General features: G+C 32.1%; 1 protein-coding gene across 1 annotated transcript in view; it reads left to right on the top strand.

Moving 5' to 3' along the window:
* PCDH15 (protocadherin related 15) overlaps positions 1–13,886 on the top strand; it is a 1,312,736-nt gene that overhangs the window by 1,012,659 nt on the left and 286,191 nt on the right. The window contains exon 12 of the mRNA XM_074339439.1: positions 9,179–9,291. Within this exon, the coding sequence (XP_074195540.1) occupies positions 9,179–9,291 (113 nt within the window). The remainder of the gene's footprint in view (positions 1–9,178; positions 9,292–13,886) is intronic.

The raw sequence follows: 13,886 nt of genomic DNA, 5'->3' as shown, positions 1-13,886 counted from the left end.
TGATTTTATGGCACACATTATTGGGAGATGTTTCTTCCATTGCACAGGTCATAGTTACTGAATATCTATATTGTTCATATTTTTATGGTTTTCCCTCAAAATTGTTCCAGAAAACTATTCATTTCCAAACTCCTTTTCCTTTCCCTCATAAGAATAATATAGTGCAGAATGATAAGCCACAAAAACTGGAATTTGCAAAAATAGATTTCCCTAAAAATGAGAACATACACTGAATTCAAAGATGAATATGTTATCTATAGTAATATAGAATGAATTTTCTATAGAGATTGCTAGAGTATATATTAATAAAGGTATAAGCTGAAATGCTTTTACAAAGAGACTCTAAAACACAGGATATAAATCAAATACACTAGAAACTATTTATTTCTCAAAGAACACCCCAGATTCTATGGGCCTTTATGGAAAAGATTTACTATACTCAACAGTTGATTTGCTCTGTTGCTCCAGTCATATCACAGCCAGTGGGAAAAACAGTAAAGTCCAGAGCAAGTAACTGTGGAAATGAACCAAAATTTTTCAATACATGAAAACAATGGAAGTTGGAGAAAGTTAAGGGAAGTAGTAGAGACAATAGGTAGTGTTTTAGTGATCTGTTGCTATACAATAAACCACTCAAAAGCAAAAGATTAGTGACCTAACATGGCTGCAATTTATTATTTCTCATGTTCCTGTGGGTTTATTGAGATAGACTGAGCAGTTCTGCTTTATTTACATGGTGTAGTTACCGTTACTCAAATGTTTGTATTTAGCTGGGAAGTAGCCAGGGATAGACATCCAAGATGGTCACTTGCCCCTTCTCTCCATCTGGCCTAGCCTCATTCATTAGTCTTCTCAACAGCCTTAACTGTTGGTTTTTTAAAGCATGAAGGTGAAAGCTACCAGTCTTAAAACTTGGTTTTGAAACTGGAACAGCATCATTTTCTCTATCAACTATTGGTCAAAGCAAGCACACGTCTATCTCAGATTCAAGGAGCGGGACAATAGACTACTTCTTAATAGAAAGCAAAAATCTGTAGCCATTTCTGATCTACTTCAGGTAATTTGTGTATATGTTAGCTTAAGATAGTTGCATTTTAGATGAAAAACAACTTTTTGATCCCTCATCCCATGACTTAAAAATAAGTTTGAGTAAACCCTCTAATACTTAAAAATTATACATGCTTTATTATTATTAAATTTTTAATGCCCAGTAATTGCATAGAGCACTGATTATTATTTCTTGGATACAAATCCACATTTCAAATAATTCTATTGCTTTAAATTTTTCAGTATGACTTTATTTTAGGTCTGCTTGAATCTTCATGATTCAACCTAGTAACATGACTTATTATGCCCTTGTACTAGGAGGTTGAGAAGTAAGTGTCCTGACCCTTTCTTGGTGTTCACTTTTGCGTGCATCATTAGTATTATCTTTAATCTCAGGTTGATCTGAAGAAATATTTCCCATCTATTTACTCATTTTTTTGTGAGTATCCATGTGGGGAAAGATGGATACTGCAAAACACAGGTCAATTTAACTGGCCAGATATAAAGCAAAACCCACTGCAATGTGCTGAAAGCAAACAGACAGGGGAGTTTGTATGTATCACCTTTCCACACTATAATTGCCACGCTCCCACAAGATTCCTTGCCCGTGTCCCTACAAAAATACTAGTAGCAGCCAAGTGTCAGTTTGAATATTAATAATTTATTAAGCTTCTTTTTTGTATTATTTTTGGATGAAATAAATATGCAAATAAAGTTTTAATAGGGTGATGGTTACATGGATCCATACAATTGTTCAAAAACATTGAAGTTTATCTGTACATTTTATTGTATGTAAGTTGCACCATTAAATAATATAATAAATAGAAATTTGATGTTATTTTCCTGTATCCCACTTTGAGGATGACTGCAGTAAACAATAGGTAAAATTATGTCTAGATAATGAGAGATTAAAATGGAACTTTAGAAATTTACTCCAGTGATTATAAGTGAATGGCCTGTCAGAAGATTTAGGAGGTTATCACAGTGGTACAAATATAAAAGGAATAAGCTGTGAATAAGAGAGTGGGACTATACAAAAGAAACACAGGAGCGAATAACAATGATATAGACAAGGAAGAATCATGTGGACAAGGTATAGAGAATTGTTCAAGAGGCATTTAAGGATTTGAACTGGCCTAATCAGAAAAATTATGATAAATTTAGCAAAAATTTGGTTCTGATTTTTGTGCTTGTTTTTATATTTAAATTACAGATATGAACATTTCATCTGTCTTAAGTGGTGGTTCTTAAACTTTAGAGGACATGAGAATCACCTGAGATTATCCAAAGTGTATGTTCCTGACCTTCCTTTTCAGATATTCTGATTCAGAACATCTGGGATAGTTTCTTGGTCTCTCTGATGCATGTAGACAAAAAACTACAGTACTGCCATAGAAGTACTGCCATGAAAGTGTGTTAGAAAAACAACTCAGGCAAATCTTTGTAGAATTTTCCTAAGTTGAGAAATTGGCTACTATTGATATAGTAATTTTTTGAGACAATTAAAAGAGAATTTGAGTTCTTTTTGTTTTTGTGTTTTTGTGTGTGTGTGTTTTTTTGTTTGTTTGTTTGTTTTTATTTTTTTGAAGGGGGATTACAGGCTTGTTGGTAAAGTTTGGGACAACAAAATGGAGCTTATTATTTATCAGAAATAGCTTGAATAGAAGTTTGCAAAGGGAATTAATGGATTTAGACCTGAGGCGGTATGGAAGATGTGGAATTGGGACAAAGGAAGTTTACTGTTTTTAGTTAGAATTATCAAAGATGCACAAAGAAAATGGAATAGCTTAAAGGAAAAAAAAATGATAAAACTAATGGGAGAGCATAACAAGAAATTAGAGGTAATATCTATCATATAGATTTTAACATAGGGATAATTTGTTACAAAAAGAAATGTGCTTTTAAAGCATGGATGAAAACATGGTTAAGATTATTGACAAAAATTTAGTTATATAAAATGGGTGGCGGGTGAATTGATTACTAGGGGAGTGGACTTGTAATACTTTTAACCCCAAAATCAAAATCAAGACAAAAACTAGATGGAAAAAACCCAGAGCTTTGGAGGTATTTTGAAAGAAGCAACATTTTTAGATGAATTATGTGTAGTTTCATTAAATGGGATGAACATCAAATTTTTAAATGAGAATGTAAGTGAATCTCTAGGGTCCTTAAACTTAGACATCTGCTTCTGTTCTTTAACATTTTATATTTCAGTAATAACCTATCTTTTGCAAGGTACTCAGCATTCGGAGGTCATGTGAAGGTTTTCATTGACAAACAACTGAAGATAAGTTATATGTTATACTTGCTTTTGTTCTATCAAAGGAAATTATTGGTGTATTCATCAGTAACCTTTGACAGAAACTGAACATAAATTCCTATTTGTCCACAATGTCAAAAGTTGAGGAATAGCTGTAAATTTCCATAAGTTTGTGGCAATCCATTGCTCTGACAAGAATCCAGTTTTCAACACTGAGAACAATAGAATTAGGATACCACATAATTACTCATTTATGTACAATACTTCCATAAACATCTTAAAATAACAACAATGACGATATGATTATTATAGGCAGTTTAATTTATTTTGTAATTTCTTTTGTTGTTAGGCTATATTACACTAAGTTACTATCTTTTAAAGTTATCTGGACAGTTGTTTTCTGTTTGTGTTTATGTCACAAACTGAATAAACATTTAGATTGATTGTTTTATTTTTACTTTTTTTAAATGTTTTGAGATGTCTTCAAATTTAATGTGTTATAATAATATATAATATTTATGTGGCTCCAGAATAAAAAAACAGTGATATAGTTAATTAAATCTAGCTTCTATGCCTATCACCTCTCTTTCACATGTAACAATTTTTTAATGTTATAATTTATCATTACATATTTACATATATATGTATTGATATATACATATATAATATATATTCCCATATATATATATATATACATATATATATATATATTCATATTCTTAAAAGTTAGCATACTATATGCACTTTTCTCCAAATTGCTGTCTCACTTAATGTATTTGAAGACAGGGTTATAGTAATGGGTAAAGATACTCACTATTCATTTTTATATTTTAATTACATCCACTTGAGTACATATCACCATTTATTAAGCCAGACCACTATTTATGTATATTAGGTGATTACCTGTTTTGTATTATTATTATAATGCAAACAAAAAATCTTAAAAGTGGAATTTCTGGGTCAAAAATTAAATACTAATATTAATTTTCCCATTTTTTATTGTAGTAAGATACACATAAATATAATTCACCATATTAACCATTTTTAAATGTACAGTTCAATGGTATTAATTATATTCATAATGTTCTGTCCAGCGCCCTTTTAACCTTATAAAACTAAAACTCTATACTCATTAAACATGAGTATTTTCTCTTTATTTTCTCCTTCCCTGTAACCACTGATAATTATCACCCTACATTCTGTCTCTGTGATTTTAACTACTCTAAGTACCTCATGCAAGTGGAATCATGTAGTATTTGTCTTTTTATGACTTGCTTAACTTAGCATAGTATTCTCAAGTTTTATCCATATTGTTGCATATGTCAGCCTTTCACATTCAATCCATTGGTGTGAGGATCTAAAATCAGTTTCTTGTAGATAGCGTATAGTTGGTTCACTTTTTTTATCCATTCTCCAATCTTTCTCTTTGATTGGAGAGTTTAATTCATTTACATTTAAAGTACTTACTGATAAGGAGACACTATTTCTCATATTGCTTTTTGTTTTCCATGTCTTATAGTTTTTTTATTCCTCATTTTTCTGAATTACTGTTTTCTGTTTTTTATTGATTTTTTTGTAGTGAAGTGTTCAGATTCCTTTCTTATTTCCTTTTCTGTATTCTATAACTATTTCCGTTATTTTAACCTTGGGGATTACATTTAACATTCTAAATTTATAGCATTTTAACTTTAATTTATACCAGTTTAACCTCAATAATATACACAAACTCTTAGCTCATAGATCAAACCTTACCCTTTTCAGTTGTTGATGTCACAAAATTACATGTTTAAACATTGTGTGCCTGAAAACATACACTAATATTTTTTTAAATGCATTAGTGTCTTAAATTATGTAGAAAACAAAGTGCAGATAGAAACCATTGTTGCTATAATGCTAACTTTTATTACTGCCCATGTATTTATCTTTACTGAGAATTGTATTTCTTCATACAGTGTCAATTTCCTTTCATTTCAACCTACAGGATTCCCTTAAACATTTCTTTCACAGTGGGTCTTAGTGATAATAAACTCCCTCAGCTTTTGTTTATCTGGGAATGTCTTAATTTCTTTGACATTCTTAAAGGACAGTTTTACCACATATAGGATTACTTTTAACAGTTTTTGTTTTACCTGTTTCCCCGAAAATAAGACCGAACTGGACAATCAGCTCTAATGGGTCTTTTGGAGCAAAAATAAGACATGGTCTTATTTTGCTATAATATAAGACCCGGTCTAATATAATATAATATAATATAATATAATATAATATAATATAATATAATATAATATAATATAATACCAGATCTTATATTAATTTTTGCTCCAATAGACGCATTAGAGCTGATTGTCTGGCTAGGTCTTATTTTCGGGGAAACACGGTAGTACTTTGATGTTTATTGACCCACTGTCTTTGAGCCTTCAAAGTTTCTGATAAGAAATATGCTGATAATCTTACTTAGGATCTTTTGCATGTAATGAATGAGTCACTTCACTCTAGCTGCTTTCGAGATTCTCATTTGTCTTTGTCTTTTGAGTTTGATTATAATCTGTCTTGATGTGAGTCTCTTTGAATTCATCTTACACAGATTTCATTGAGTTTATTGGATGTGTATATTTATGTCTTTCATCAAACTTGGGAATTTCTCAGCCACTATTTTTTCAAATATTCTCTCAGCCCATTTCTCTCTCTCTTCTCCTTCTGGGACTCCAATAATGTGCATATTGGTTGGTTTGATAGTGTCCCATATGTCCATTAGTCACCATTTACTTTTGTTCAATCTTTTTTTTTTTCTTTCTTACTATTACTCAGACTCAATAATTGCCATTGCTCTATCTTCGAGTTCATTGGATTCTTTCTTTTGCCTGTTCAACTCTGCCTTGAAATCACTGTGGTAAATTTTTCATTTCAATTCTTATACTTTCAGTTCCAGAATTTCTTTATCATTTATTTTTAGGTTTTCTATCTCTTTATTGATATTTCCATGTTGTTCATGAATAATTTTATTGACTTTTTCTATGTCTTCCTTTAGTTATTTGAGCATCTTTAAGACAGTTGTTTTGAAGTCTTTGTCTGAGAGGTGTTTTACTGGGACAGTTCCTGTTGATTTCTTTTTTCTTTGAATGGGAATACTTTCCGGTTTATTTGTATACCTTGTGTTTATTTTGTTGTTGTGCTTCTCTGTAGTATTGAAAACTGCACATTTGAATCTAATAACATGGTAACTCTGAAAATGATATTCCCCCGTTTCATCAGGTATTGCTGTCTAATGTTTCGGTTTGTTTGTCTGTTTATTTATTTATTTAATTTTTATTATTGTAAACATAAAAAAAAAAAAAAAAAAGTTTACTAATGTAAACTTAAAGTTCCCTCAATAATTTTCTGAGCCTATACCTTTCCCTTGGTATGTACAGTGACTTCCTGATCTACCACCTGTCCCATACACAGTTGCTTTTGAATGTTACCATCTTTAATTTCTAGCTTTCAAAGGGGGGAAAAAAGAGAAAAAAAATAAAGGGTCAAAGAAAGGATGTTGGCTCCTTAAGTACCTTGGAATTCACTTTAGCCTGAAGAGTTGACTCACTTTTGCTTGAAGGGTTGAGGTGGGGGAGGTGGGGGAGCTTGCAACAATAGGAGGAGTTAGCACAATAACAGCTGCCTGCACTCTATGAACAGAATCAGCAAGCACTCATCAGAGTACAGATCTCTGATATTTGGAAGGCAGGATCTTTTCTGCCAGGGCCTGTCTCTCACAAACAGTTTGCAAGCTGCTTCAGGAACAGGTGAACAATTGCCTTGTCAAGGTGCTGAGCGGTGGAGGATGGGCAACTTCTATTGTGCTAAAAGCTGTAATTGACAGAAATTAATCACAATTTACTGTCCAACCCTTGCCCTAGAAGTTACAAGATATCAGTAAACTCCAGAGTTCAAAAACAGTTACATGAGACAGATTCCACTGTTGTAATTGTTGTCTAGGTAAAGCGATAGGTTCCTAGTTTCTCCTACACTTCCCAAAATCCCACAATACTAATGTGATTTTGGTAGACTATGATAAATTCTCCCTCAGAGGTTTTGTAACACTCTTTTAATAACACCAGAAATGCCCGAAAGTACATGTTTTCTAATAGACTCACCAATAGAATGTGACTATTAGACTTAACCACTGCTAATCCAAAAGTAAGAAACGGAATTTCAGTGTGGTTTCAATTTTAATTTTTCATTTTCATGTGTAAAGGTGAACATCTTGGTATATGGTCAAGTGTCTTTTGCCTTTCTCTTTCTTTGAATGACCTGTTCATTCTGTAGCCCAGACTCTCTCTCTCTCTCTCTCTTTTTTTTTTTATATATTGTTGATATTTTTATTTTCTAATTTTTAAATCTGTATATGTTATAGATATACATATCTCTGATGTAAATTGCAACTATTTCCCCTAGTTTGTCATTTATGGTTTTACTTTGTTTATTGTGTCCTGTCATGTGATTTTGTAATGTCATCAAATTTGTCTCTTTTTTCACTTACCGCTTCTTGATTTTGAGTCATAGCTAGGAAAGCTATGTTCATTCTCACATTAGAGTAGAATCTATCTGTGTTTTCATCTATTACTGGCACTTATACTCTTTCATTGTTTATTGTGAATGAATAGCTTCTCTATTTGGAGTTTACTCTAGTATATGTATGAAGAATGGATGCAACTGTATCATTTTCTATAATGCTCTCCTACTAAGTAAATGTTCCTATTCAAAAATCCATTTCCTCCTACTGTTTTGAGATAACTCCTTTATCATATGCTAAATTTTCATGCGTGATTTTGACTATTTTTGGATTGTCAAGTCTATTTTACCAGTGTAATTTTTGTCTCCCCCTCCCTTAACATAATACCCAGGAGAATTTCTCTTTTTGTCTCACAGTTGAAACAAAGTAGTAGTACCAATAAACTCATTTTTGCATATGTTTGGCTTCTAGCAAACAAGATTTTAAGGCATGTTTTGTGTTACATCGTCTCTTTTACCTTGGACAAGTTATTTCATATCTCAAAGCTCTCAAATCCTCCTCTGTAAAATGGGAATGATTTGCAGAGTTTTTGATGTTTACTTAAATAAAATATTTAGCACAGAGTAGCTTCAATAATGGGAGGCTATGTGATTTTACTCTTGTGGTTTTTGTTTAGCCAAATGCATATACTATAAGTTACAGTATTTGACATTTATTTTTCTTCACTTTGGGAAAATGTCACAGTATTCAAAGGAGATGACAACTGAAGGAAATTTCTGCAAGAAGAAATATTTTCAACTCACTAAAATTTAAGAAATATCCTCTCTAGATATTATAAGTATAATCAAAATATTTTATGTAATATTTTTAAATATTTTCATTTAATATAGTTGATATAGTTTGATATTTATCTTAAGAAAAACATTTGCTTGGCTGGAACAGAATATGCTCATTTTAATTTCCAAGCATCTTGATATTTGGTACAAATTACTAGTCATTGTTTATTACAAGATATGTTGAAAGACCATGCAGGCTATAACTGAGATTTATGAGTAGTTAAAATACAATTTTAGAATTCAAAATTTGATCTCCCTACATTTAATAGCTTTTTTCATGTGATGGAGTTACAAATAATTTAAGAGCTGTTAATAAAAGTTATTTGGAAAACTATCTAAACAAGACATATTTTCCATCCTTTTACTCATAAACAAATTAATTATACACTACATTTGCATCTGCTTTCCCTAGACTGCCTAATTTTGAACTTACTTTACTAATGAAATTGTGAATTTGTTTCTCAGTTAATGAAGGGAAATAGATATAGCAGATACACATATTACTTATTGTTCTCAATTATGTACTGAAATCTTAATGCGTTTCAGGGACTCCTGAGGATTACCCACGATTCTTCCATATGCACCCTAGGACTGCAGAACTCAGTCTCCTGGAGCCAGTAAACAGAGACTTTTACCAGAAATTTGATTTGGTTATTAAGGTAAATTAAACTAATTTCTTACTTCCTCGTGTTTATAAACTTATCAAGAAACCTGTAGAGGCACCTCTAGACATTTTAATATTATAAATATTAAAAATAATTTGGATAGCAATTAGCCAATTTTTCATTACAAATGTAAAGTGCAGCAGTTTTAATACATAGTTGGTTTTCTTTAAAATAAACTTTTATATTACAATGTGATTCAAATAGTGAATATATTTGTATATAGTAAATGCCCTGGTCTAATATATCTAATTCTGCATTCTATACTTTATTACATCTTTTAACATTTAATTTCATTTTTACTAAAAGGAATTAATCTTTATTTAATGCATATATTTAAATGTGCATGGATTTGCATGTTTTTATTTTAATAATGTGTTATTTTTTAAATGTTGTTGCTCTTTCTAACAAAAAGACAAAAAGATCTCACTTGTCCAGAAATTATTTTATTATATGTCTCTCTCTTTTTTTTAAATTTTGAAACATGATTCTAGACTGGAAAAATTTACAAAGCTAGAGGAATCCATTTAGCATTATAATTTTGGTTTAATGATACCTAATTTTTTAATAATGAAATCAGTTCAACGATGCTGTGGAAACCTACATGATCTGTCAATTAATTTTGATAGACTTCATTGAGAAGGTGAGATTTGAGCTGGGCAGCAAAAAAAGAGTAGGAATTTATGAAGTAGATATGGTGGCTGGGAAAAGGGCATTCTGAGTAAAAGAATGGACATAAGAAAGGACACAGAAAGCCTGGTGTGTGTTATATAACTTTTTCATATCTACACATACAAAAATAAGCTATAGAAATGTAGCCTTATGGATTTATTTTTTTTTACTTAAATGTAGTAAAGGAAAAGGAAGTAAGGTAAGGAAGCTTACTGAGCATGTACATTGTACAAAGTGTTTCGTGTATATTTTTCATTGAATTATAGCCTTAACTTCATAGTATGCTAATTGGTGCAAGGTGGAAACTAAAGCTCGGAGTAAGTGATTGGCTCAGAGTTACATCACTAATAAACAATAGAATTCAGGTGTAAATTTAACTTTACATAAGCTAAAGTCATATTTTTTTCACATCGCCAAATGCAGTTGCTTAGAAATGGTTGTCTGGCTTGCTATCTCTCAGTGCAACTTCAAACAATAATATGGAGACACACATTTAATTTTTCCTCAAATTAGGACATATTTTTGTTAGCTCCTATTATATTATACATACCAGATCCTGTGTTTATTTATTGGTCCTTAGTCCCTAAATAATTTGTAGTCTAGAAGGGTAAAGAGTCACATAAGCCGATAAATCAAATATACTACATCGACTTCTAATAGAAAGACACATGGAAAATGCTGATGAAGCACAAAGTAGACACATTTAAATGAATCTGGGGACTCAGGGAAGATTTTCTGAAGATTACCCCAAGCTCACTTTTCCTGTATTAGAAGAGTTTGGCCAATAAATAAAAGTGGAAAATATGTTTGAACATAAGGAAGAGCAGAAGTAAATGCTTGGAGGCATTACATAAGAGGCTACAAGCAGTTAACAGGGAAATGGGGTATAGAGCCAGACCACAGGCAGAGCCTTAAGTGCGATTGCAATTTCCTTGGATTTCATTCAGTAGGTGATTTGGGAGTCATTTGACAAAGAAAAAACTTCTTTTACCATTTGTATATAATGGGCATGCATGAGATTCATCTTCTTGCATTGACCACGTTTATTTTAATCATTGGATTATATAAAACTCAAAATGTGTATCCATTGTCTACTGTCGATTTACCTGGAGCCATGTGGTGCTTCCCTCTGTGGGCAGTAAGAAACTTGACAAAGCACTATTTCTAAACGGCCTCATTTGAAATATGAAATCCATTGTTTTCCTTTATTATCAAAGTCAGTTGTCCTAAAAATCAATTAGAATAGGCTGTAGATTTTTTATTTTTAACAACACTTCACATTATTAATGGAAGTTTTTACAGACATTATTAGATTAAAATTACTGTGTTTTGCGTGCAGTCAAGAGGATAATAACCAAAGATATCAATCTGTAAGAATAATAATGTGCCACCTGCTTGAATAATAGCTGAATATTGTGGCTTTGTGTAGGGTTCCATTGAAATGCTACAATCTGACAGTTCTCTTCTGTAGTAAGTCTTCCACCTTCCTTATTTTTTATTATTTTAATAATGCTTCATTTTTCATTGGCCATGAAAGTTCTTTATTGGACTTGATCCCAATTTCTTTATCCAAAGCTAAGGAAAAGTAAAATAAAATGAAGTATTTTCTCCTAGACTTTGAAGAAGAATTCTGTTTTAAAAAGCTACATGCACTTTTAACCTCTGGCGAGTGTCATGATTTAGAAATTTATCATCTTCATTTCATGTATTTCTGCCAGTGGTTTATTCAGTACACTGACAAATAAAAATGTAAAGGTGAAGCTAGAAAGACAAAAATGGAGTAATTCACCCACTTTAGAGTACAAAAGGTTTAAAACATGTCAATTAAAAGAGGAAAGAATTTTCCATATCAATGCACTATTCTAATTTTTAAAAAATTGTAATCACTTAATCATACTTTAAAATCAAATGCACATTTGAAATAAGACTCTTACATTTGTTTTGCCCAGTACAGTTCATATTTATGCCTCTTGACCTTGAGTAATTATTCATAATACCTCTTTCACTCTCAAAAATGACCCAGTTTGGATGAAAAGTTGTGATCACAATGGTCATAAAGCAGAAAACAACTATGAAACAGAAATATGAAATGATAGTGTAGATTCTAGATGATAGTGAATCAGTTCATGCTTGGAGTAGCTATAACAAAGCCAAGAAAATTCACCTTCATTATTGTAAGTCAGTATATTTTTTAATGTTATTAATTGATATATTTATACTTGGATGTCTATTACAAAGATTAAATTGATAAATTCATAACAATTCATTCTCTCTGTTGCTAAAATATAATTGTTTTGTTTTTACCTAATTTTTTTTGATCAACTAATAGCAAGGGTCACAGTGATATCAAAGACATCACTGTATCATGGGCTCTCTGATATTGCCAATAACCTCCTCATATTGTCTAGCAGTCTAACATTTAACCTCTTTTCTTTCCACATGATGGGCATATTAAACCTAAGCTGTTATCAGTCACCCTGCTCACTTTCTATTTCAGCAATACTAGGCCACTTGCAGGGCCCTAAACTCACCATGTCTTTTCTAGCCTCGATGCATTTATAGATAGTGTTCCCTCTTCCTGAATCCTTCCTTCCTTCCTTCCTTCCTTCCTTCCTTCCTTCCTTCCTTCCTTCCTTCCTTCCTCCCTCCCTCCCTTCCTCCCTCCCTCCTTCCCTCTCTCTCTCTCTCTCTTTCTCTCTCCCTCTCTCTCTCCTTCCTTCCTTCCATCCTTTCTTCTTCCCTCCCTACCCCCTTCCTTCCTTTCTTTCTTTTATTATATTAGCTTCAAGTGTACAAAACAACCTGACTAGACATTTACACTCCTCCCAAAGTGATACCCCCCATCCCCACCACCAAGTCTACTCCTCCCTTTCTCCATCAACAGTCTAATTCACACTGTTGCTTTGTTTATGCTTCAAAGGCTAAAATGATACTTTCTCTGGAAAACCATGGCAACTTGTTGGAAGCCCCTCCTTGCATCTGCTTCTCTCTATAGTGGCTCTGCTTACTCTGTATTGAATGTACCTGTTTATTTTCTCCTGATCTTTATGTGAGGACAGATTGTAATATATTTCTTTACATTGTGGTCCCAGCCCCTATCCCTATGCATGTAATGTGCATAGAAGGTACTCAATAAATATTTGTTGGTAATTGTTTTCTCCCTGGCATAGAAATCTTTTAAGGGTGCCAGATTTGGGTACTTACATCTTCACTGTGTTTTCAAAACATACATTTGAAAGTATATGTATTTTATACAATTTTATCTGTGTCCTGTCCAGAATAAAAATCTGATGAACTTCTCAAATAAATTCAATCCTTGAAAAAAGTTCAAGACATATGTTAAGGCATAGCGTAAAGCCATTTATGAGTGGATTTTAATAAAAATCTCCTTTTTTTGTAAAGAAAATGTATATTTTTGACCCAGAAAATTAGCCACAGAATTGAAACTGGTGAGCTTAAATATTAGTGCTGAGGTGCCAGTTCTTCTGGCAAGTTACTTTGCTTTAGAATTTTTTTTTAAATAAATGTATTGGGGTGGCGGTGGTTAGTAAAATTACATAGGTGTCAAGTATACAATTCTATAATACATGCCTGTATATCACATTGTGTGCTCATCACCCAGAGTCAGTTATCTTCTATCACCATATATTTGACCCTCTTTACACTCTTCTACCATCTCCCATCCCCACTTACACTCTGGTAACCACTAAACTGCTGTCTGTATCTATGAGTTTTTATTTCTTTATTTGTTTGTCTTGTTCCTTTGTTGTTTTCAGTTTTATATCCCACATATGAGTGAAGTCATATGATTCTCGATTTTTCCTGTCTGACTTATTTCACTTAGCGTAATAATTTCAAGTTCCATCCCTGTAGTTGCAAATGGCAGTATTTTATCTTTTCTTATGGCAGAGTAGTATTCC

Source organism: Rhinolophus sinicus, linkage group LG07 (assembly GCF_036562045.2).
Source record: "Rhinolophus sinicus isolate RSC01 linkage group LG07, ASM3656204v1, whole genome shotgun sequence".
Taxonomy (NCBI): domain Eukaryota; kingdom Metazoa; phylum Chordata; class Mammalia; order Chiroptera; family Rhinolophidae; genus Rhinolophus; species Rhinolophus sinicus.
Note: the sequence above shows the minus strand (reverse complement) of the source record. Positions and strands in the feature narration are given on the sequence as shown.